General features: G+C 28.7%; 1 protein-coding gene across 4 annotated transcripts; it reads left to right on the top strand.

The window, feature by feature from the left end:
* Positions 1 to 183: 183 nt before the first annotated feature.
* On the top strand, positions 184 to 26,012 carry Datp (purine phosphoribosyltransferase family protein Apf). 4 transcript variants are annotated; one of them, XR_012755667.1, is made up of 5 exons: positions 184 to 336; positions 17,082 to 17,211; positions 20,808 to 20,923; positions 22,305 to 22,914; positions 25,852 to 26,012. XR_012755667.1 is itself a non-coding variant. In XM_075359780.1 (4 exons), the coding sequence occupies exons 2-4, from the start codon at positions 17,103 to 17,105 to the stop codon at positions 22,524 to 22,526; spliced, it is 447 nt and encodes a 148-aa protein (XP_075215895.1). In that variant the 5' UTR covers positions 184 to 336; positions 17,082 to 17,102; the 3' UTR covers positions 22,527 to 26,012. The 4 variants fall into 4 exon arrangements, 2 of the variants coding, with proteins under 2 accessions (XP_075215895.1, XP_075215896.1); XR_012755666.1 differs by having other exon boundaries at positions 22,305 to 25,355; positions 25,425 to 26,012; XM_075359780.1 differs by having other exon boundaries at positions 22,305 to 26,012.
* Positions 26,013 to 26,869: the final 857 nt, after the last annotated feature.

Genomic DNA, 26,869 nt, shown 5'->3' with positions numbered 1-26,869 from the left:
GCTCGACTCAGCACTGTGAACTGATTTCCATGTTATGCGTACTGCCCACGTGATTGTGTGTGGATCTTCTGCAAAAATAAATTGAATTAAATGTCATTGTAGAATTAATTGTCATTGAATATCTAACTTTTTGTTAAAAATCACTTGAAATTTTAAATGATCTTCTGTAATGCCAAAATGTAAAGAAATATTTACAATTTCCCCATCTCTAACCTTCAAAAATAAACCACTTCAACCGATGATCACGTTTATCAAATTAAACCGAAAAGCCCATTAATGAGTCAGTAGTAGAGTGGAGAGTTGCTAGTCGTATTACAGTGTTAGCATCAATTTTTAGTAAGTTTTTCGTTAAATGAAATTATGTATTATCTATTAGACGAAGTTCTAGTAGTGTATTAGGATTTGGTTGTACATTACATCCTAATGCATTACCTGCACATTTTATTATCATTACACATCCTAATACAAACATTTTAGCTTATGAAATAACCTAATGATACATTTTTCTTTAAAACTATCTTCGGCTTGTAATTTTTTGCAGAAAGTTTTGAGCGGCGATTTTTATTTAAGTATTTTAATATTCTTAATTCTGTTTTCTTTTTATAAACTTTTAAATTAATCAGGATACGAAAGTAAATTTCTTTTCAAAACTGAATTTATTGTTTGTGTATAAGTCTTACCACTTGTACTCAAATATTGAAGATGAATTTAAATGATTAACCAGTAAAATATACACATTTTTTTTTAGGAAACTAGTATTGTCTCATATGTAAACATTCTGGTTTCATTTTAGTCCCAAATATTAACTTTTCCATTTATGACCTTAGAACCAAAGTTTTCTGATAGCGCCACACAAACAAAATTTTATCCCTTGTAAAATTTCTGAATGAAAATTTTTTCTCCATAATATGTTAATTTTTAGCTTACTTTTATACCTTACATAATTGTTTTCATAACTTTCATTTTATTATATTTGGTGTGATCCTTCAGACTCAAGTCTGAAATAAAAGTTTTTTATTGTCTGATTTTTAAACAATCTAGGTCTCTATTACACTAGATGCAAATTCATAAAAAATTCTGAAAATGAAATGGTAAATTCAGCAGACTGTTTAAAATCACAGGTTTTACAGTTTGATGTATTTTTTCCTATTTATAAAATTTTATATGGAGATAATTTTCTTTAATAAAAACTAAGTTGTAGGTAATTCTGAGGAATTACTTGATCAACACCAGTGACCCATGCAAGATCTGCGCCACTTTATCTGCTTAAAAGTATATAAACCGAGTCAAATAGCAATCAGTTTTGTGAAGACCGTTCAGATTCTAATTCATTTTTTGGAGAGAGGTTAGGGTTAAGGTTAGAATTTTATGGAGAGAGGTAAGGGATTAAGTACCGAGGTATTACAATATTAAACACCATCTTACTTGGCTGAATTTATATTTAAATAGAAATACAGTCACTTCAGAGAGACTGCATCAAATATTCTGCACTATTTATGTCATGTTTATGATGGAGATCACTTTGCAAAGCGCACCATCAGTCATCTTCAACAGCTGACTCAGAGTTTGAGTTAAAGTTTAATTTTTGATTTATTTTAGATATGCAACACTTGATTTATGTTGATCTTCACTTTTTCTATTGTTAACGTAATGATATGTCGGTATGAAAATATTTGATATTGATCAAGCAATTACTTGGTATTACTGCGTTAGTTTTTTAAAATAATTTTCATACAAGAAATTTTTTTTAAATTACTGTTAAGGATTTTTATCAATTTAAATGTGGATGAGGTCCATCAGTAAATGTAGAATATAGAGATTACTTCCCTAAATGGACATAATCTATGTTTAGAAAAGTGTTCAAATGATATATATTTAACAATAATATTAGACTTGTAGAGTATTAAATAGTGAGGAGATGAAACTCTGTAGTCAAAGGATAAAACTAAATACAAACAATAGAATAATAAAATTACATAAATATGTACATGAGATACAGTAAGACAATTGCAATTAAACCTTTGGATTCAAAAATTAAATAAATGTAATGTAATATGAATTCCTCTTAAACATAAATTACATATTCTCTTTAATTTTATTTATAAAAATAAAATTTCTTAAGGTCAACAGTTGTAAATGCAGAGACTAAATACTCAAATATTCAACAGAGAGTATGCAGATACCATTCAGTATCTGATTAAATGCATTATCTGAAGCTCAGTATGAATAATGAAAGCTCAGTCTAATAATGAAATGCATTATCTGATTTAATGCTCAGTATCTGATTGAAGGAATTTAGTGATTGCTGACTGACTAATGTCTTCTTAGGCCTACGATTTTCTAATTATTGGTCATTTTTAAAGCTGAATAAACTAGAACGTTTGTTTTAGAAAGGTGAATACAAAATATGCATAATAATTAAAAGAGAAATTTTAGCATGTCGGGCATGAAGTGAATATTTTTGGGAAAAAATCCTTTAAGATAACTGCTATTTTAATCGTGGTGGAGAGAAAAAAGTACTGTAAAGATCATTAAATAACACAGACTGCATTGTGGACTACCACTCATAAGATAATGGGACTCTGCTGATCATTTTCTTCAATAGATATTATATATTCACTACACTAGCACAGATTGTTTAATTAGATCTATTTTTATTTATATCACTTCCTTCATGACATTATTGTGTGTTTTTTTCATTGTTATTTTTATTTTCTTATTGTGTCAAAGTAAACTTAGGTTTTAATGTTAACAATTAACTGCACTTAGTGTAAGCTACATTAAAACACAATACACTGATTTGATTGATCTTGATGTTGTTATTTTGTAAGAATAAGTTTTTAGGTAAGATTGCACATACATAAATATAAAATACGGATAAGTTAACATTTCTAATTTTCTAAATATTAGTCTCAGATTCATTCTTATGGATTCCAGACAGCAATCTGACAGTCCATTTTTGTTTCTTGAAGACATTCTAATTTTTTTAGGGAGCCCCAAAAAATGATGTTTCAGATGGAATATACTTAAGGTTATTTAATATTTAATATTAATGGCAAACTTAGTTTTTTATTAAGGTGCTTCAAAGTAAGAAAATGTGGTTTGATTTGATTAAACCAAAAAAATGTTGTAATCAAACCTTCCCAAGAGAATTTGTTATCTAATAAAAACACAGATAAATTTCACTTTATGGGGAAAAAAAATACTATTATTATTAATGGGACTTCTGTCCACATGATAAGCAGTGTTATATCCACCTGAGTACCACAATGCATCAATTTTATCCATATTTAAAGCTAAATGATTACAATCCCATTTAGTTAATAATTATTTTGAACTATTATAGTATTTTCAAATTCTTTTAAATAATTATCTTCAGATATACATATAGTTGTGTCATCTGCAAAGAGGGAAGCCATGATTGGTTCAGATTTTAAGGCAGATACTTAATCAACAATAGAAAAGTAAAAGACAGGTTATTTTACTATAGCACTTCATGTTGCATATCTTGAAGTTAGGATGTGCATTTTACAGGTATATTCTTAAAAAAAAAAATTAAATTTCACTTACTTGTTTACAGTTGGTAAAGTATGACTTAACCAATTGTAAGCATTTTTGCTAACATTGTGGTTTTCATTAATAAAAAATGTGGAACTAAATGTAAAGCTGTAATGAGATTGCAAAAAATAGAAAATAGAATTTCTTCTATCTACACAATTTTAAGTATTCTCCAAAACCTAGGAAATTGTTGTCAATGATAACACAAGCCAGTAATGGTTGTGTTTTTAGTTTTTTTCTGAAAATAACCCTCATTTTTTCCATCATGTCAGGATTTTTTGCAAATCGCTAATTTCAAAATTTGTAAAAAGTTGGAAAATTGCAAAAATGTGTTACAATAAAATAGATATAAAACGTTTTTTTTTAATAATAAATTAATGTACTATATTCACTATTTTGGCTTATACTTTGCATTCTTGCAGCTAAACATTTGAATGGTCTGAAGAGGAGGGTAAGGGATCATTGACCCATTAATTTCTAATGAAAATTGCCACAAAATAAGCCTAATTTCTATTATAGTGCATTTCTAAATAAGGTACATCATGCCTTTGGAAACCACTTCCCCTCTTCACCCACCCTTAATGATGAAGTATGTAAAATATTTACAATTTTATTCCATGTGTCGGAAGTTTCTTTGGACGTCTTACACTCTGCTTTGCGCTTTTCCTTCTATGCTTCTCTATAGCGTTCATTTTGGTGTAACATCCAGTAATTGTCTGCCATCATCTTAGTAGTCCATTTTCCTTGATACCTCCTTTCCATTTCTTTTATGTCCTAATGAAAACTCTCCCCATCTCTTCGCTAATGGCACCCAGATTTTCAGGAAAATAGGCAACATGTGAATTTAGGAAGTGAACCTTCAAGATCATGGAACAGCCTAAATTTTTTTACATCTGTAGCATGTTCTCAACGATTGATTTGAAAGTTCAGATCCTTCTTATTGCCCAGAAACTTGGTTACTACGTCTTTATTTTCTTTATTTTCCCCAGGGTTTTTTTTCTACAACTTTCATTTGTTTTTCAAAATTACCATCTTTGAGAAGTTTTCTAATGTCAGGACTAGTAAAGACACCCTATTTTAGTTTAGCAGTGTAGCAGTTGTTAAGACTGGAAATTTGTCATAGATGTATTTAAAACAAATTACCTTCTTTTGGTAAGACTTTGACAAAGTACGTCATCAAGCCTAACTTGATATATAGAGGTGGAAGGAGAACTTTATTCAGATCTATGAGAGCTTTTCAGAGCACATTTTTGTACCAAGAAAATATTTGAACCAAGAAAATGAGGTGCCAGCTGTTAGCTGGTTCTTTTCTTTAAACCTCAAACCAAGCAATTCAAAAATTTCTTTCGTCAGATGTAAGTCTCAAACCAAATCGTTTCGTTTATAAAGCTCTGGTGCACAGCTATCTCCAGGTTCGTACTCCTTGATATTATCTGCATTTGAATCACTTGCAAAACCTTCTATTTCAGGTAAATTTTGGATAGACGATTCCATTTTTTGTTCTTCAAATTGAAACTGTGAGCACCAGTCGAACAAAAGTAACAATCATCGGTGTGATTTCATGGCTCTAGCCATACCATTGGAACTCCAAATCTGAACCGCTTCTTGTTCACCATTTGACCACTGTCTAAGTCTTTCAACACATGTGTAGCAAATGTAGTGGAGTGCCCAAGTTTTGTCTTGATCCTATTTTCACTCTGAAATAGGTGAGGTACACTTGTAGAACAAAACTTATATTTATTTTTTGCCTATCCACCATTAACTCACTACAAATGTAACAAAAAGAATCTGCAGAATTTTTCCAGACTCTTGAATTGAAAACAGAAAGTTTTCTTTATGGCCTAGAGATATATTTTCTATCGACACAAACGCATTTGTTCACGGAGGAGGGAAAAAATTTGATTTACGCGTGCTGATGGTTGAAACAGCTCTGATAATAATAACATGCTGCATGAGTACTGCAGATAGCTGTCAATAAATATGTTACAACTAGTTAAGTCTTATATAACCTGTTGGCCAAGCTCTCCCATCGTCTATCATCTTCAACCCCCCCCCCCCACCAACCTCTTCAGACCAGTCAACTGTCTAGCTATAAAAATTCATAGTATAATCAAAAAAGTGAATGTATTTTATTAATTTACTATAAAAAAAAAAGTTTTACATTTATTTTACAGTATCACATATTCACAATTTTTCAACTTTTTACCAATTTTGAAATTTATTTAAAATCCTGACATGATGAAAAAAATCTAGGTTATGTTCAGATTAAGTGCAAAAAAATACATAGAAATCAATTACCAAAAGTTAAAAAACATTTCACAACCCAAATTTTGCAGGCTTGTGTAATTAATTGAAACTGTGCTAATTATTGGTATTATTTATCAGTATGCTTTTTCAGTTACTATTAAAAGTTTATTTTTCTTAATTTTTTTAAATACTAAGAGAATATATACAAAAATGAAATTGACCTGTAATTTTGTAAAGTTAGTAACAATTTATGTGTATTTATTTATTTTTTTTTTTTTGCAAATTAAGACAATTTTTATCCATTAAAACAAGTTTATTTCTTTTCTTACTATTTATTAAGAATGCTTTTGAAAATGTTAAGATCATTATCATAAAAATGAAATAACAAATAAGTACAGTATTTGCATGTTGATAAGAGTTATCAGGCAGATGAAGATCATAAAAAAATGTTTTAGATTCATATTGTAACTATTTGCATAGTATTTTATTAATCTCATTGTTTGTATATTGTCAATGTATCATCTTTTTATTAAAATAAAAATAATTAAGGTAACTTCAAATTGTTAACATATTTGATACGTTTAGTTTTTAACATAATATTATCTATTATAAAAATTAAAATATAAGCTTCTGTTAGTATAACATTTCATTGTATAGTGATAGATAGCGTAATTATTCAAAGGTTGTTGGTAGTATTCTATTTACATAAATAGTATTGCAGGGAAATCTCTTGTACAGGATGTGCTATGGAAGACATTTTAACTGAATATGGTAGTAGTCAGTATATGAAAGATATCTGATCAGCTATATTTTGATGATTTTAATTAAAATATCTCTTATGCAGTAAGTTACTATTATTAATACTTTTTAACTTCTAGCTCCAAAAAAAGTATGTAGAATTGAACTCTGCAACAGTTTATTTCAACAAAATAAAAGGAAGGAAAGATATAAAAATCCAAGAACTTTTTCTAATCCTCAGTAGTTTAACATTGATTGCTCAAAATATACTGTATTTATTGCAAAGTATTACAATGTTATGTTCAGTTAATTCTAATTAACTGGGATTTACCAGTACTTAGAGTATTTTATGATGTATTTTTAAAATGCATTCAGACCTTCAACCTCCCTTAACCTTTTAACAGTTGAAGATAAATAGTTGGGTCTTATCCGATATCCCTCCTCCCATTTTTAGGAGGCTGTAGGATGTCTAAAAAATGTTTACTATAAATTTTTTTTTAAAGTCTGTTAAAAAAATATATGTGCCTAGAATTCCCAACTTTTTCAACAGTGTTGTTAACTTGATTCAACTAGAGCCAAGCACAGGCCACTGAGTGAGTCTGAGTAGTTTGGTCGACAAATTAATTTGTGTGTTTTAGTGATTTTACTGTGTTATTATTAATACATTCTAAACCACATTTATTGGTTGTCTCCAGAATAGATATTTTTTAGTGTAAAGTTATATTTAATTTTATGTAAAGACTAGTAGTACAGCTTGATTAAATAATTTCAATTTGAATGCAAGTAGTCATTTTACATACAAAATTTTTCCCGCATAGCAACAGATCAGGCAGTCTGAACTATGAAGAATTGATAACAGCCTGCAGTTCCGATGCTAACACCAATAAGGAATTTAAAGCTCTTGTTTAATTTTTATTCCTATCATTTGTTTAGTCTTTCCAATAGTTATCCTTTCACATTTCTAACCATGTCAACTTAATTAGCATGTACAATGTTCTTATGTTCCTATGTGTTCATTATGTTCTTATTTTATTCATTAACCTTTAATGTTACTTTTGTTTAAATTACTCTGTATTTTTTATTTTTACAATAATAAATCCTAAGACAGAGTTGCAATTTCTAATTAAACAGTGAGATGTTTGTAAAGCACAACTAACATGTGCTTAGACTTTTATTGATAGATGCAGTGAAAATACTTCGTTAAGTACAATTAGGATTATATAGGAAACATTATCTGACATTTTTAGGAAATACAACAAGTACACAAGACAAAATTGAAATAGAAAATGAAATTAGAGATAGACTTGAATTTAAAAATAATATTATATGATATTACAGAAAAAATGGCAAAACGGTAGTAACAAAATTCAAATGATAATGAATTGAAGAATCTGTAGTGTTGAATAATTTTGGTAACTTACCAGTTTCTAGTAGTACTAAATCTCTTTTGAAATTTCTTGCAATCAATTTGCCTATGTTTTGATGGAAAGTATGAAAACTGTTTATTTTAATTTCTATGCTTTCAAGGTTGATTAAAAGTTTAGTTAGCTATTACTGAAGCTAATTATCTGATCTTTGGAAGTTTTAGTCGATAGATGAAATTAAAAAAACTTATTGCTTCAGCTTAATTTTGTATACAAAAAACGCAGATGAATTGCATCAGTTCATTAATACAATTACAACTAACATAAATGCCCTAAGACTTTAAAGTGAGAGAGATCTTTTGATGATATAGTTTTATTAAAATTATATATAAATTGGTTAGATTCAAAAACCAAGTGTGAATGGGAAATGAAAAACAAATTAAACTTTTCCATCACTTGAAGTTTTTTGAGTTTTTAGAGCCAAAGTGTCAAACTTTAGAATCATTCTTGTGTAACACTAGTTACACGATGATAATCAAACTAAGCCAAGGTCATCTTGTCATTCCAGCATGTATGTTGTTACGGGTTTTTGAGTGTGATGATTGCGGTGAAGCAAAAATTACTTCAGGTACTAAATGATACTTTAATAGTTGTTGCTGCAGTTAAGCAGAACCTTTACTCTAAAATAGTTAGATTCAGGACACACCTAAGAGTTTTTAAACAGATATAGCAAAGTTATGTCTTCAGATAAAGGTTTATCTAGAATTGGTCTTCTACCAACAAATTTTATGGAGAGAAAAACTTACAGATCAGTACAATATTATGAACTTGGCATCATAACATATGGAACTGCACGGGTTCCTTTTATAGCAACTGTCTACAAAAATAAGCTGAAGATGAGTATGGACGTTTTCCACTTGCAACTGAAAAATTGAAGCAAGATTTTTATATTCGACGATTTAGTATCAATTGCCAGTGACATGGATACAGCACTCAAGATCCAAGCTAATTTTATATCATTATTGAAATTTGCTGGATTTGAAATGAAGAAGTGGTTATTAAACTGCTCAGATCTTCTTCAATCTCTTAAAACTTCTTAAAAGTTTTATTAAAAACTGATTACCTCTACAGATATATTTTGTTATCTACTTTTTTTTATTTTTCTTATCTACAAATAGATGAAAAATAGAAAGACATTAAGTTTTGTGTGGTCACCTTCATCTGACCACACATTATTGCACAATTATTGCTGGGTGGAATGAAATGAGATTATACTCTACATACATCACTGTAAACAATATGGGATAATTTGGTACAACTTTCTTTTCTGAAGGAAACTCCAATACAAAGACAGGTACTTATTAAAAAGCCCATTATTATTCAAATGCATAGGTTTTGTGATACCTTGGAGAAGGCCTATTATGCATATTTATGTCTACATTTATTTGATAAATCAGTACAAGTCTTAGCTCAATTACTTTGTTCAAAATCCAGAGTTGTACCAATCAAAATTGTTGGTTTACAAAGATTTTGCTGTGTGGAATGGTGTTATTCGCTAAATTTGTATGGAAGACACTTCCAATCCTTAATATAAAGGTTGACTTTTCATTCATGGATAAATTCTATCTGTCTTGCATGGATATCATAGTCACCAATCAAATGGAAGGTTTTTGTTGAAACTTGAGAATCACAGAATCAAGAAATGAGAATCCACTGATGTCAAAATTCAGAGTTTTGAAATCCAAAATGTTTCAGAAGAATCTTCTTCAGTAATTAGTTTAATTAATCTACTGGATGAAGTTTTTATAAAATTCTCCACTTTGACAAAATTAATAAGCTTATTGTCTTAAATTTAATTAGTTATTAACATATTGAGAAAAGGTTTGTAGTATTAACTGTAACAGAGGTTAATGAAGCATTTAATATGTAAATAAATGTAGTTTCCTCTCATCCTTCAGTCTGGAAACTAAAGCACTTCAAGAAAACTTATCTGTTTTAAAGAAAAGTTCCATTTTTAATCTAAATCCATTTATTGATATTCCTTAAATGCTATGATTTGAAGGAAGGCATCAAAATGCCAACATATCAGATATGACCAGAAACACCAACTGAATTTGCTAGTGAACTATCACTTTACCAAAATGCTGGTACGACCTGAACATTTAAGATTATTGCAAATTGGCCACAACTAGTTTTAGGCTCACTTTGACAAAGGTTTTGGATTCCAAAAGCCAACCAGTTAATAAAGAAACCAGTTAAGAAAGTTCATCAGTGCACTGCTTGTTTTTGATTAGAGGTTCATTGACTCTGTAACTTGGGGGAAAACTTCCTAAATATTGCATACAAATCAATTGCCCATTTCTTAATCTGGTGTTGACTGTGTGGGTCATTTTACATCAAAAATGGCTCCATTACATAGAAGAAATGGAAGATACAGCAACCCAATCTTCAACTAGGCATATTAATGCTAGTGAAGGAAGACAATTTACCTCCACTAAAGTTGTAATTAGGAATAATTGTGATACTTTTTATAATAATGATGGACATCAGGATAGTTTCAGTTAAGCTAGGACATAGTGTAATAAAAAGAGCAATATCAAAGATAGTTCAGTTATCTTCAGAAACCTAATTTTATTGATGTCAGATCAACATCAAGGGAGAATGTTTTGAGAATTCCCCACTCTTTTGGTAGTATAGTAACACATGCTCAGCTAGAGCTGAGCAAAGTCCACTGAGTGAATGTAAGCAGTTTGGTTAACACACTTCTGTTATCACCACATAGACTTTATAATAACTAAAATTTTTTTGTATAATATTCATGGGTTGAAGAGTTCAGTATCTTCCTTTCACCGCTAGATGAATTGCCAGATGTTTAACTGCACACTGGGCCAGAGAAGGTAGTCTTAATAAATTGTACAAAGTAAGGAATTTTAGATCATTTGCTAACTGTGCACACACTATTAAAAAAAAATTGATGTGAACAACATATGACTTCCTTGTACGCCTATTAAATTACATATATACATTTTTTTTAAATGAAAAGTAGTACATAAAATTTTATTTCATTAATAACTTCTGATATTTTTTCATATATATATATATACATTTTTTTTTTATTGTTAGTATTGGATTATTTATTGTAAAATTTTATTTTACAATCTGAGATTAATAATTATTAATAAATCAATATATTTAAATTAAAAATAAAGGAAATTAAGTCTGATTCGAACTGATGTGCCTTCCCTTACAAAACCCAAATATTTCATTAATTAAACTTTTATTTGGCTTTAATTCTGGAACAACAAAAATAAGTACCACTTATGTTATATCGTTGAAAAGCTTTCAATGAGGCCTTAGTACTGCAATTAACAAAAAGTGCAAAATCTAATTTTTTTTGGATTTTGGGCGTTTTGGATCAGTTTATTGCAATCAAAAGGAGAGGTTTTTCTACACTATATGTTACAACAGTCCTAAATCCAAAATTTCAACATTTTACGGCTAATTGTTTTTGAGTTATGCAAGATACGTATCCATGTACAGACATCACACCGAAACTTGTCAAAATGCATTCAGAGATGGTCAAAATGGATATTTCCACTGAAATCTGAAAACCAACATTTTTTGTGATCACAATAATTTCTTTACTTCGTACAAGGAAGTAAAAAGGGTAGAACTTGATTTTTGTTAAGCAATATGTCACAAGCAATTTAAAGTATTCTATCTGGAGTCTTTCTTTGAATATTGTAAAAACACATAAACTTATTGTATTATTTATGTATGGGTCTCCTCCAACCAGATATATTTTTTGAAAAGTTCATTTTCTTTTAAATGCTGAAAAACAAAATATTCTTCAAATATGTTATTTTGGGTGGAAATTATAATTTTGATATTTTAAAATGTAATCCAGCTCTTGCTGAGTTATTAAAATTAAACTTGATATCAGTTCAAATCTTCAAGATAAAAATTCTAATGAGAAAGGTGGATTTTTAAAACAAAAAGTTTTTTTCAGAATTCAATATTAAGTGTTTTAATTCATATTTACTAATTAAATTAGATTATTTGAAGTATAATAAAATTAGTCCCAATTTTTTTTTTAAATAGTGTTCTTTGAAATTTAACATTTGTTGCCCCCATATTAATGCTGCATTTTCTAAAATGTTTGAAAGAATAGCATTAGGAAAAATGAGTCAATCTGAGGGTAAAAAACAATTTTCTGATAGCTAGTTTCATCAAAATAAAAATAGCACTAGAACAATTAATTATGAATTAATAGTAGGCACCAATACTTCTTGTATTGGTGCCTTAGGCAGGTCTTGAAGGGCTGCAAGTGTGTTCTGTGATTTCACCAAAGCTATTCTCTCCTTACTCAGAAACTTAAGCGTAGTGTAGTGACTTGTTAGGGATAGGGTAGTTGAAGTTACATCTGGAAGGTAGAATGCAATGGTGGTTGTTGGTTCAATGAATTTCTCAAGCAAATTTGGTAAGGGGTCTATTTTAGGACCTTTTCTCTTCCTTACTTATATTCATGATCTGCTTTACTCAATTCTAGAAGTCCCAGGTTTGAATCCCGGCCAGGCATTACACTTTTCATACAATACAAAAATTCCATTTCCACATCCCACAGACAAGCTTCAAGCTTATGTGGCAAAATCATGAAGAAAAAAAATCTGAAGACAGGCGATTAATTTTACTGAGGATACTGTGGTTTGTATAAGTGGGCCAACAAATTGAGTTATGGCTGAATATTTAAATATAAATTTATAATATAATTTTTTTTTTCCAATCCATCTAAATGTATTACTTACCCCATTACCCCAATCACAAATTCCATTACTTCCATAAAGATGAATTTCTATTTTTACAGTAAAGAACTGCTCCTTTTGAAAAAGTACTTTTTTTGTAAGTGTAAAATATCTGGTATACAAAAAAGAATATTGGGGTTTTAATTTATTATAATAAACTATCCCTCTTTTGAATGAGGTGTGTAGTCTTGATTTAAGAGTAGAATCAATTTGGCAACAAGATGGTGCACCTCCTCCCTGGCATAAATGTATGAGATTGGTTGAATGATGTTTTTACAAACTGTCGCATCAGTTGCCATGACCCAATGAAAGAGCTTGTTTGCTGAACTCCAGAGTCGCCGAATATGACCATGTGATTTTTTTCCTTTGGGGATTTATAAAGAATCTTGTGTATATGCCTCTGCTACGTATTTATCTACCTGACTGAAGCATAGGATTAAAACAACTGTCACTTCCATTCCTCATGCTGTTTAAAGTTTGGGATAAACACTTCTCTCTGTGTAATGTGTGCTGTATGGTGAAAGGTGCTCTCATTGAACAAGCGTATGGAAAAACTGTGATAGTTCTGTTTCATTTTATTTGTGATTCATATATTACAACAAAGTTAAAGAGATATTAAATAGCTTTTAAACCCTGATTTCACCATGTAAGAAAACTTACTCCGTCAACAATTTCAAAAAGCACCCGCTGAAAGTTTTCAAGAGAAAAACTATTATAAATGAATTTTTAACTGACAACAATAAATATGGTTGTCGATCTTAATATTAAGATATACCTATTTATATTTTTAAGTTAATTACCAGTAAACGTTTTATTGTGTTCTCTGTTCTGTCCTGTGACGTGATCTTGTGATCTATTGCATTTTAGTATATTTATGACTTGTGTGTGATTTGTTGCCTACCATCCTTTGGGACCTAATATGTTTTTTATGACAACAGAAATCAAAATTGAAAAATTTGTGTGAACCAATAAAAATTTTTTTATTAGTTTACCTGTTATTTTTAATAACATTTTAAATAACTATAAAAAATCAATTAAATAGAAAATTGCAAGGTTAACATACATGATATTATCTCTGTTAGAGATATGTTTAACAAACTACGAGCCCATATTTTCCTGACAGTTGTATACTTATTGAAAAGTTCTTCCAACTTCCACAGCGTATTATGGTGGAGTGCCATATGTCATTCCACGGCATGCAGTTACATAATGCTATGTCTTAGTTCTTAAAGTTGTGCAGGCTTAAATTTTTAGATTTTATACTTTATATACATGCCTTAAAAAAAAAAGTCTAAAGAACCCTTTGGCAAAAAATGGTCAAGTGATATGTTCATCATAAAATCCCAATAAAGTCAGTCGATGCTGATTGTGACCTTCACAAAACCAACGAGGGTTTGTACTTAACTGGTACCAGCTGTTATAATGATTAACTTAATCGTGCATAGAAATAACAAATTCAATACTAAAATAAACACACCCAAGATAATCTACATATCTATTTTCAAACCATCATTTTGCATAGTTTGGCAAACTTTAGTATTCTGTCTGGATCATCTTTTAGCTGATGGAAGTAAATTGTCTATTATATAGCTGAAACTTATTTGTTTTGTGGTTCTGTCACTTAAAGGAGCAACTTTAATGCTTAAACTGTTGTAAATTTCTTGACTAAGTAAGCAGCTGATGTTAGTCCATCTTCATGGTTTCATTGAAGAAATGGATTGGGTAAAATTAATCTCTAAGAGCTTGACTAAACTGGGAAATCATTTCTACCTTGTCTTCAGAAGGAAAGATTTTTTTCTGCTAAGAAAATATATTATTCCACTCTACTGTTAGAGAGACCATGTTAAAGTGAAGGTAGTCAAGACCATCAGTGAGGCAATTGATAACAGTTTATTAGCGATTATTTTATTATAAAAATTGGTAATCAAATGCAAAGTGCACATAACAATTGTAACAACTTTATTTGAGGAGGGTAACAAAAATATTTCAAATTCTTACTCAATCTCCAAGTTAATACACCATTTTGAGATTTTTTGTTTGTTTTATAAGCCTTCCTTTTAATCTGCTAAAAAAACCACAAAGAACTAAGGAAAAATGACAGTGTTGGAGATTCTTGTGGACGAGTGGAGGGGAGTGCAGCAATTTAGAGAAACAGCAGTCACTTCCCAGCAGTGCAAGCATGTAGTTGTTCTCCATAGCTTAAACGTTATGAACACAGACTTTATACACTAAACTTGTATGCAATGATTTTAATAAGTCTTTTTGTGTTATTTAAATCTTTATTAAACTTACTCGCTTAATTATTTGCTTAAACTAAACTTTTCACATGAGTTTTATCTCGCTTTGCAATATCTACAACAGTCAGTAATAATCATCGGTAATAGAGTATCATCAGAATCATTAGCAAGTATGTATTAATTACATTCTAACTAAAGTTATAATAAATACTGTAATTTAATTTTAGCTTTGATTTCAAAATTACCCATAAAAAAATTAGTTTAAAATTCAGAGAGAGAGGGAGAGAGAGAGAGAGAGAGTTACCCATCAATTTTTTTTTTTTTTTCATTATGTTTGACAGTGAAAATTAATAAGAAAAAACTATTCTTAATTGCAAATTGAATCAAATTTATCTTTATATATATAAATGCAAAACCCATGCACAAAACAATGATAAATCAAGTGTGTAACACAATCAAATAAGATTCTTCTTCACATTCAAAATTATATCTTATAAATTAAAAAAAAAAAAATAAAAAAAACTTGCAACAATAAAATATCATTGACACTGGGAAAGAGCATCACCAATCATGAACTTAATGAATGAAAATGTTAGTCTACTCTAACTAAATGTTGAAGTTAGTTTAAAAATCATATTAACTCTTGTATGGCAGAAGCTCAAATGATGACATGAAGCCCTACACACAGCTTAAATGTTGCAATCCTTTAATTCATATTGATTTCTATATGGTTGTTCCTCCTGTAATCTTTTTCATCAAAAAACTTTTCTTTACATGCAATATACGAATAAGAGAGTAATGATAATGTATGAAAAAAATGAACAAGTGGCAATTTTCTTTTGCCGAAAAAATTTATACATGTTAATTCTTTTTAGCAAGAAACTTCTCTTATATCAGAGAATTTTTTTAATATATAAATAATTGTTGAACTATTTAAATGAATTTAGTGGCCTATTTCATGTAATTTAATAAATTACTTAATGAGAAAGAATTACTTACATAAAACAAAAATTATTTTAAAAAACAGTTGTACTAACTGCAAATATTTCATACATTTCAAAATCATTCAATAGAAAAAAAATGCTGTGTATGTATGAGCATGCACACACGTGCTTATGTGTATTAATTCATCATAAATAATTTTTTATTTTATATTATAGTTTCAGTTTTGTTATGTCGTAACTGCCCTTGTCAGTATTCACTTCTATAAAAAATGACCACAGTGATTGCATTTTAGCTGATCTGAATTTAGACTATAATATTATTAGAAAGTATGATCACGTTTGTTGCTTATACAACAAATAAAACACTTAATGATGTTATACATATATATATATATATATACATATATATATATACATATAATAATATGTATATGAATATCTTTTTAATCTGTAAATAACTGATAATAAGTTCGTAAATAATCTTTTTTTTTTAGGTAATAAATTCACTCATTTAAGTTCACAAGGTTTGCAGATGAAGATGCCATATGTAATGTTTGGAGCTCATGAAAAATATCAAGTCTTTCTCTGATCAAATCCAAAACATTGCAAATGATAAATGAAGGTGTGACCAGTCTGCCATTGAGGTTGGCAGAATGTACTTTAAGTACATGTCTCTGTTCATAAGATTGTTCATGCGCTTTAAAAAATGTTTACCTGAAGAGGATCAATTTTAAAACTAATGTTATGAATAGTATAGTTATTTTTTCTCGCATTCTATGTTGGCAGTAAGAGCATGGACAATAGTATTACTGTTCCAAGAAGGTTAAAATAAACTCTGTTAAGGATCATTTATTTTTTCAAATATTCTATTTGTGCATCCAGTCATTAGATATAAATCAAACTGCTTCTTATAAAAAGTAAAAAATGTGTTAACAGTTCAAAGAAGGCTCAAAAAACTGATAAAACTTAGATATTTAAACAATTGTAGCTATTCATATTCTACATATTCTTTTAATACTGTTAAAATCTTAAAACTTTTAGAAGGAGTATTAACAAATTTGATTACAGGGAATAAAATATTTTTTAATTTGATGAATTTATATATGATTTTAAAAATTAAAGTATGATTTTTTTTAAAAGGGTAAACCAAGATATTTTTATAGGGAAATACTTTGTTTTTCCATTTTACAGATTGAATAAATAAAAACAGGCATGGCTGTTGTAAAAGCTGGTGGATTTCTTTTATATCAGTTACAACCTGTTGTGGAATTCTTACTATTACAAGCATCATATGGGGAAAGACATTGGTCTCCTCCAAAAGGTACGTTAGAATATTGTAAGGTTACTTTTACTTATAAAAAAACCTGTTTTTACTCCAAATTTTTGACAAGTTTATAAGAAATTTTTTATTTCAATAGCAGTCTTTTTGTATGGTATCAACTGCATTGAAGATCATTAGCCATTAAAAATATGAACAGCAAGCAGTGAATTACATCCAGCAGACTCTTAACTTCGGTGATATTTGGGAATATGGCTTTGATTATTGGCATTTTACCCTAATTCCCATGTTTTGTTTTTTTTTTAATCCCTAAGGGATTAAAATTGTATAGATCATACTAGGTGTACTATTCAATGGATTAAAAAGTAAACTGCTCTCTCATTTGCCTGGAAATATATGGGGAAATAGTAGAATAACCTTGATTCAAGTAACATGTTCATATTATTAAAAATAATAATTATAAAAAATATTTTTAACAATTATGTGAAGGTAATTAATACATTTAAAAAAAATGCTAAATGCACTAATCATTTTGAAGATGTCAATTAAAAATGTCTAAACACACATTAAAAAGGTAGACATTATTCAGGTTTATTTAATTAATAAAACTATTGAATTTTTAAACGAGCCTTCAGTAAGAAATATAATTTGTTTACATCAAAAATTAATTTAAATGTCAGGAAAAGATTTTTTAAAGTGTATGTTTGGAGTGTCGCTTTATGTGGAAGTGAAACTTGGACAATCGGAGTATCTGAGAAGAAAAGATTAGAAGCTTTTGAAATGTGGTGCTATAGGAGAATGTTAAAAATCAGATGGGTGGATAAAGTGACAAATGAAGAGGTATTGCGGCAAATAGATGAAGAAAGAAGCATTTGGAAAAATATAGTTAAAAGAAGAGACAGACTTATAGGCCACATACTAAGGCATCCTGGAATAGTCGCTTTAATATTGGAAGGACAGGTAGAAGGGAAAAATTGTGTAGGCAGGCCACGTTTGGAGTATGTAAAACAAATTGTTGGGGATGTAGGATGTAGAGGGTATACTGAAATGAAACGACTAGCACTAGATAGGGAAACTTGGAGAGCTGCATCAAACCAGTCAAATGACTGAAGACAAAAAAAAAAAAAAAATTGAATTTTTATTGATAACTGAACTGAATTGAATTTGTTTAACAGGTGCATTATCTTCATGTTGCATTGTCTTCACTATTGACATTTCACTGACTAGAATATTTCTCATAATTAATATTATTTAAAAAGCGATTGAAAAATAAATTTTTGTAAAAGGAAATATTAAATTTTAAATAAGTTGGTTACACGGTTTGTGGATGGTTTAATAATTTATCATAAATTGCAATGGAAGCATAAAAAGGCCCTTCTTAGTTGGCTGAAATATATCTTTTAGCAATGGTAGCACACTAAATGTAATTAGTAAATGAAATGCTACAATTTTTAATTCCAACATTTCCTTTAATGTATCTTTAGGATGAAATATTTAATTTATTTTTACCCTGTTAAACCCCAAATATATCCAATGATGTTACTGTGATCTGTGATGTGGCAAGTAAGTGCCGCCATAAGATAAGCACTGCCGAGGATACAAGGTCAAGGTGGATGACCTAGCCTACAAGAGGGTTTCGAAGGCAGATGAGAAAGTTTTCCCAATGATGGAGAGAGTGGAAGAGTGTAGGGGAGAAAACCCCAAAGGCAGTAAGGTGGCAGCTCCACCAAACTTACTGTATACAGCACCTGTTAATGTGGCCAGGGGAATCTGGAATAGTGGCAACACCAAAGGGAGATAGGGAGCATTCTGCTCACATGATTGTTTCAGGCTCAGTCATAACATACATTTTCAAATTATTCTTAATTGAAATAAAAGAGCGAAACCACAGTGCCACACTGTGATCACTTTTGATACTGTCAATGAATTAACTAAATTTTATTTGAGGATTAAAATATTTTTTAAGAATTAATCTTGTTTACTAAACATTTTCACTAGTCTACTCCCAAGTCATTAATGTGTTGTATCACAAGGAGCTTTGATCATTGATCATTTGCGTTTTTCCTGTTAAACTAAATCACTGTCATTGATATATATTAAAAGCCTTTTCTGACGTTTTGTGAAATTGTATATTTCATAAATAAATATACTTACATATACATTCATATAAAATTTAGATCAGAATTGGTATACGTTATTCCAAGGATAAAATATAAGAACTGTCTCGCCATTTACTGGCAGAATCAGGGGAAACCACGATTTAACCTTGATCAGAGCAGTGTTAGAAGATGTAAAATAAATATAATCTGTTTAAAAAGTATCAGAATAGTTTAATTGGAAGTTTTATAAATTAATAGTACTTTTTATAAATATTAAACAAAGATGCAAAAAACTCAGGAATTTTTATTTGATTATTCAAAAACTAAACTACAAAGTAACATAAGTTCACTGCTTACCAAAATGTGAAAGGGTGGTCTGTGACAGTATATACTAAACTAACCATGTTAATGGTTGTACGCTATCTATTTCACCATTATTGTTCAGGATTAGCACATTGCTAATAACTTTTCAGTTAACGGAAAATGTTTACAGAATTTTCAACCCATGATAATGTTTCCTGTTTTTTTTTTTTTTGAAGAGATAGGAATTTTTATTATACTTTTTCTGTTTATTAGTTTGTCTCTTTTAGCTTTGAAAAAAAGCTAAAAAAAAAAATTTACATATGAATGTAAATTTTAAATTACATTCATATGTAAAACAAGAAACATCAAAGTGACTAATTTAATATTTTTGTTTTGCTGTATATTTATTTGTTTGCTTATTTTTTCTTTTAAATATTTATTCTTGTCTATTCCTTGTTACAGTATAAGTTTTTACTTAAAACTTTCTAATTAAAATCTTTTTTTAATTACTGAATTATTCATAATAAACTTTTAATTCTATTCATAATAATTGAATTATTTTTAACAGTTGCAATAAAACATTCATCAATACATTATTTAATAAAAATGTGGAAATGACTTTACATTAATTAAAAATAACAATAATTACTGACAAAAAAGGAATTTCAAATTAGTGAAATGAATAAAGCATGACAAACTGGTAACTGCATGTTCAGGGTGGTAACTAAGAAGTATGACAAGAAATTTCACTCGAGAATCATGTAGGCAGCTACATTTTACAGAACACATAATTCAGATTATTGCTACACAAATTAAGATATTTTAAAGTATAATGTAAATTCAGCAAGTATGGTTATTTTTTAATTTTTAATTGTAAGAAGAAAATCTAATTCTATCTTCCAGTATTTCTATTTTGTGAAGTATAATACTCCACAAAAAAATAATGATCTAATATATAATAATTCTTATTATAAGCAATCTTAATACTCACTTGATAATTGAATTATCTGGACAGATCTACATCTACAACCATCCTTAATAAAAAACAACCGTAAAAGAATCATTCAGAACGGTTCAAGGAATTATAATTCTGATTTATATGTAAATACTGCTGTATTACTTACAAGTGCCCTACCCCATTTTTTATTATTTTCATTTTATCCCTATATATATAATTTTAAAAACATAAATTATTTGTGAATATTTCATACATGATATTGAATTTTACTAATTTAGGTCATGTAGATAAAGGAGAAGATGAAATGGCTGCTGCAGTACGGGAAACAGAAGAAGAGACTGGTTTAGTAGAATCACAGTTTAAAATTGACCATAATTTTAAAAGAGTTTTAGAGGTGAGTTATAAGTATTTAACCATATACATGTAAGTATTTATTCATCGTAAGTTAATATTACTTTACTCATTAACGTAAAAAAGGAAGAATAAAATTTTCCAAAGAATAATAGTACTTCTTTTACCTTCTACACATCTTAAGACCTCAATTGACTCAAATCTATAAGAAAAGTAGTAGGTTAAATGTAAGGTATTACCTTTCTCAGAGTACATGTTACAGAAAACATTTGCTATTATGACCAGTCACATTTAGCATAATTTGACAAAATCTATTGCAACTTTTCATAGTACATAAGACAAAGCTGAACAAGTAAACTGATGTCTGTCTAGATGTGTTTCTTCAAACAAATGGATTGTGTAGAGTAATTTCAAAAGAGCTTGACCATACAGGAAGTTCATTAATATCTTGTCTATCAGAGGAAACATTTTTATTTCCTTATATGAAGTAAAAGAAATATTGTAAAGGAAATATCCATTTTGACCATCCATGAATCTATTTTGACTAGTTTCGGCATGACATCTGTACATATGTATCCCACATAACTCAAAAACTATTAGCTGCAGGATGTTGAAATTTTGGATCTAGAACTGTTGTTACATTTAGTTGTGCACCTTTCCTTTTGATTGCAATCAATTGAACCAAAAGTTTCCAAAAAAAGCCCAAAATCCAAAAATTGTGGATTTTGGACTTTTTCTGCAGTAACAAGCCCTCATTTAGAGCTTTTCAATGATATATCATAAGTGGTACTTACTTTTGTTTGTTCCAGAGTTATAGCCAAATAAAATTTTAATTAATGGAATATTTGGATGTTACAAGGTGAAGGCACATCAATTTGAAAGACTTCATCTCCTTTTCTTTTCTTTTTTTAATTTAAATATATTGATTTATTAATAATTTATAACCTCTCTCATTGTAAAAAAGTTTTACAATGAATAATAATTCAATAACAAAAAAAAAGAAAACATATCAAAATTATTAATGAAGTAAAATTTTTTATGTACTTTTCATTAAAAAAAAAAAAGAGAATATGTAATTTAATAGACCATACAAGGAAGTCATGTGTTGTCCATATCAGATTTTTTTGTGCTAAGAAACTATTATACATTATAGTATAGTATACATGTATAATGTATACTGTAGTATTCATTAATAAATTATTATTATTATACAGTTTTATCAGTATTTATTGGCTGATCTTAGGTTATGTTAATTTTTTCTTGTTAATCAAAACATTCTGGAACCTAAGTATTTTACCAATAACTAAACATTTTTCATTTGAAAAAGTAAGGATATTTAATAACTTTATTGAAAATGTTTTGTGTATAATTTACTTTTTATTAAAATAAAATTTTGTTTATATAATGGTATTATCTTTTTTCAGTATGTCGTAAATGGAAGACCAAAACGTGTTGTATACTGGCTAGCTGAATTAGTGGATAAAAATGCTGTAGATGATATTAAATTGTCTAAAGAACATAATGCTTATGTTTGGTGTGATTTAGAGCGTGGTAAAAATTATGTAAAGTATGAAAAGTTGCAAGAATTACTGACAGAAGCCCATTGTTATATTTTAAATAAAACTCAGACAGAGAGTTCACATTAAATAAACATTCTCATTTTACATGTGTGTATATTTTTATATTGATGAAAACCAATATGGTTATCATGCAAATAACAGTCAACTTTTTAAATTTAAAAAAAATTTTATTGTATGAATTAAGCAAATGTGTATTATAAATTGCTTAAAGAGAATACAAACATGATATATTTGCTTCTTAGAAAGATGAACAGTCTCATTCATTAATTTCAAATATATTACTTTCTGTATAAAAGTACTAGGTTATATTAAGATGAGTTATGCAGAGAGTTGGATAACATTCCAACATTATTGCATTTTGCACACCTTATAGAACCTGATGTTAATTAAAGTGGTTTGTAGGTGTGCAGAATTACATTAAAAATCTGATTCAGAATTTTAATCTATTAGAGAGGTAAGATGTGTTGTAGTATGTATATGTTTGATATATGTGCATATTTATAGAAATTCTATAAGTTTATTTATAGTGAAAGCTCTACAAAACAAACCTGCAAAAAACAGAAATTTCCTCAAAATGTACAGTTTCCCAAGTCCTGATATATTTTTATAGTAGAAATTAGTCTTTTCAAGATGGAAAATTCCGCAATACGGAAATGGAAAGGAAACATAGATTTTACTTTTAATTTTTATGTATTAATCTTGTCCCATAAGATGGAAACAAAATTTTAAAAAATAAAGATTGTTCATTCCCATGATTATAAATCCAGTAGATGATTATTATTATTATACAGTAACGGAACTGTTGTTTATCTAATTATTTACATTCTTGGCACCAAACTTCTGGCATATAAGCCGACAGTCATTAATAAAATTTGATAGCGGACGGCAGCATGTAAACAATCCATGTACAGTTCTGAGAATAATTCTATTCAGTGCCTTGAACACCATGGTAAGCAGCAGTATAGTTTTCATTTTGTCGTAGAAGTAAATTGTTTTATGTTCTATTTGTTACCTGTTGAGAGTTTAAATACAGTATGTATTTAGTTTAACACTTTAAAAACTGTAACTTATTTTAGTTTTAGTTGCATGCATTTTTCTTCTTTTAAAATGTTCATAATTATACAGAGAAAAAATACTTTACAATTAAAGGACAAAGTAGTAGTTATTGATTTAATTTCTAAAATGAATGTTAAAGAACTTAGTGAAAAGTTTAATTGTGGAAAAACACAAATTAACAACATTTAAAAAAATAAAAATAAAATCAAGGAAGAATGGTTGAAGAGTGAAAAGAATGGTAATTGTAGACGGCAGACTAAAAGCAAAAATGAAGAAATAAATTCACGGTTCACACTTACAAGATCAAAAATTTTCCTATTTTGGGACCTATCCTGCTACAGCAGGAGAAAGAAATTGCAGGTAAGTTAGGAGTTACTAAATTTAGCGCTTCTAATGCATGACTAGAAAAATTTTGGGTGAGGCACATTCAATTTCTTAAAATAAAATTTAAGGTGAGGCTAAAGATGTAGACACAAGAAATAGTTATCGACTGGAAAATTAAAATTAAAGAAATAACTCCACGTTACGAACCAAAAAATATCAGTAATTGCAATGAAACCAGTTTATTTTCTCAAGCTTTACTAAATAAAACACTGTGTTTCAAAAATGAAGAATGTATTGGAGCAAATAATCCAAAGAAAGACTGACTATTCTGGTGTGCGGTTTTGTGGATGGCATGTTACTTAAACCATTGTTGATAGGTAAATATTGGTAACCTCACTGTTTCAAAAATGACATCAGTTACCACTGGAGTGGTACACAAATAAAAAGTCTTGGATGAATTATAACATAATGGAAGAATGGCTTTATAATTTAAATGAAAAAATGGTTAATGCAAATAGAAATATTCTACTGTTTTTAGACAATGTGTCAGCCTATGTTGATTATTCTAACATAAAACTTTTGTTTTTTTCCTTCAAACACAACTAGTGTAACTCAACCAATGAATCAGGGGGTTATTAAAAACATAAAAATTCATTATTGGAAACACATTCTGCAGTTGCTAGTTGCTAATATGGAGTCATGTTCATCTGTTTGAACTGACACATAAAATTACAGTTCTGCTAAGGTGGCTCATCATACAAACAAATTGCAAATAACTGTGTTAAAATTTCATTTAAAGAAGCTGGTTTCTGCACGTTAACAGATAATGATTATGTTCCTAATACATGTACTTTGCGTAATGCAAAAATATTGTGTGAACTTGAATTTTTGTTGCAAGAAAGTGGTAAAATATCGGTCAATGCTGAAGACTATGTGGGTATTGATAGCGATTTGGTAATCGAAGAAGGATTTCAGACTGTAGATGAAATTATTTTGTCCGAAATTAGCAAGATTAACAAAAGTTCAGAAGAAAAAGAAGAAGAAGAATGACAATGAGAGGACACAGAAAACAAAATTAACAGTTTCAGAGAAACATTGGGAATGGTTGCATGCTGGAAGTATTCGCAATTCGTATAAACAGCAATGATTTGTGACAGAATATGTTAACCGCTAGAAATATTATTGAAAACAAAAGTTGGAACTTTCGTTCCAGTAAATTATTAAAACAGAAAACTGTACTTAACTATTTTAACATTAGTGTTAAATCATGTTGTGTTTTAGGCTAAGTAAATTTCTTCTAATTAAACATAACTTTTAAATGAAAAATTACTAACCTGTAAAAATGAAAAACACTCTTTTAGTGTAACTGAACAATTTTTGAAAATTAGTGGTTAATCTTCTCTATATGCATTATAACTTCCAGATTATTCCAAATATTTATCCTTGTTTAACTTCTTTTGCATTTATATAATTCATAGCACAGAACTTCATGATAAATTAACTCAATTTTTAAAAGTTTTGCAAGATGGAAACCTCTTCAAAATGGAATTCTTGCTCTGTCTTGTCAGATTCTGTTTTGGTGAGGTTTTACAATATATATTTTTTGAATATCTTTTTAAAAATTTTTTTTCTGTATGTGTTACTTGGTGGGAAAGTTTTCAACTGCTAACAAAGTGGAAAGGCAAAATAGAAGGTAATTTTTTATTCATATTAGCCAAAATATTATTTGAAGTATTTTCAACTACATTTTTTATGTTTAGGATTGAGCTCCTTTATTGCATAGGGTTTAGTTTTTGCTTATTAAAATAATTTTTTACTATCTTGGTTAATATTTTTTCATTAGATAAGGAAATAGGTTGATTAACTGCAGTAGGGATTAGATTGTAAGTTCTGTGCTAGTACCAAGAAAGTAATCTTTACAATGTTGCTGATTACATCTTAAGGATTAATTCAAATAGAAAAAATTTATATAAAAAAAAAACTGTTAACTATCTCTTTTAAACTTTTACAGTTAATAATCTTTTTGATAGCCAGCAAAATCTGAGCTCCTCAGGAGAAACTTCTTCATGTTTAAATTCTAAGTAATTGAACATAACCATAATAAGAACTTTTCTATTTCTTCATAGAGTACTTACAAAAAAAATAAATAAATTTGCTTTGTTAAATACTCAATATAGATGACTTAATTCAGTTTTTTTTTCAATCCTTAGACCAAGAAGATTATGTATAGTTAAGATCAGTAACATTCATTAACATTTAACAATGACTCTGCAACTTGAAATGAATTATTGTAGTTTATGAACCATTTATCACATCATTAATGTTGACAAGCTACAATGTTATACATGACAACACTGCCACTAGTCTTATTCAGTTCAGCAATCATCTTTTCTTTTTTTTTAAGGCAAACAATCAAATACATTCTTTTTTTACGGCAAACAATCAGGTACGTTCTTTTTTCTTTAAGGCAAACAATCACATATGTTGTAACTGCCTGATTAAAACAGGCAACAAACTGTCATATTATTTGCAGTTATTAAAATATTTTTTGAAGTTTTGAAGAGAAGCTGCAGGAAGGCATACAATTTTTTTTTGCGTTGTGTAGAAAAATTAGAAACATTGGCAGAGTTATAATAAAAATTATGTAAGAATTAAAAGAAATATGCAAATAGATATATATGTAGTGCTTGCATCAAAAATAATAATAAAATTAAAGCAAAATCTAAAGTCCCAAAAATAAAAACTAAACAGAATAATAAACTAAAATGCTAGGCAAATCCCATGCAAATTTCATAAATTTAAATACGAAGGCTATTTTTCATTTTTTTAATACAAACAAAACTAGTAAAGGAATTGTCAAAAACTTTATTTTATTTCACTCTTTACACTTAATGATACTTTTCTACATAGTTTCCTGTGCTTAAACATTTATCATAGCATTTTACTAAATTCTTTATGCCCATGTCATATTAATCAGCTGCCTGCGAAGACAACCAGTCTTCAACTGTTGTTTTCACTTCTTCATCGTG

Source organism: Lycorma delicatula, chromosome 3 (genome assembly GCF_047948215.1).
Source record: "Lycorma delicatula isolate Av1 chromosome 3, ASM4794821v1, whole genome shotgun sequence".
NCBI lineage: Eukaryota > Metazoa > Arthropoda > Insecta > Hemiptera > Fulgoridae > Lycorma > Lycorma delicatula.
This window is presented reverse-complemented; position numbering and strand designations above follow the sequence as displayed.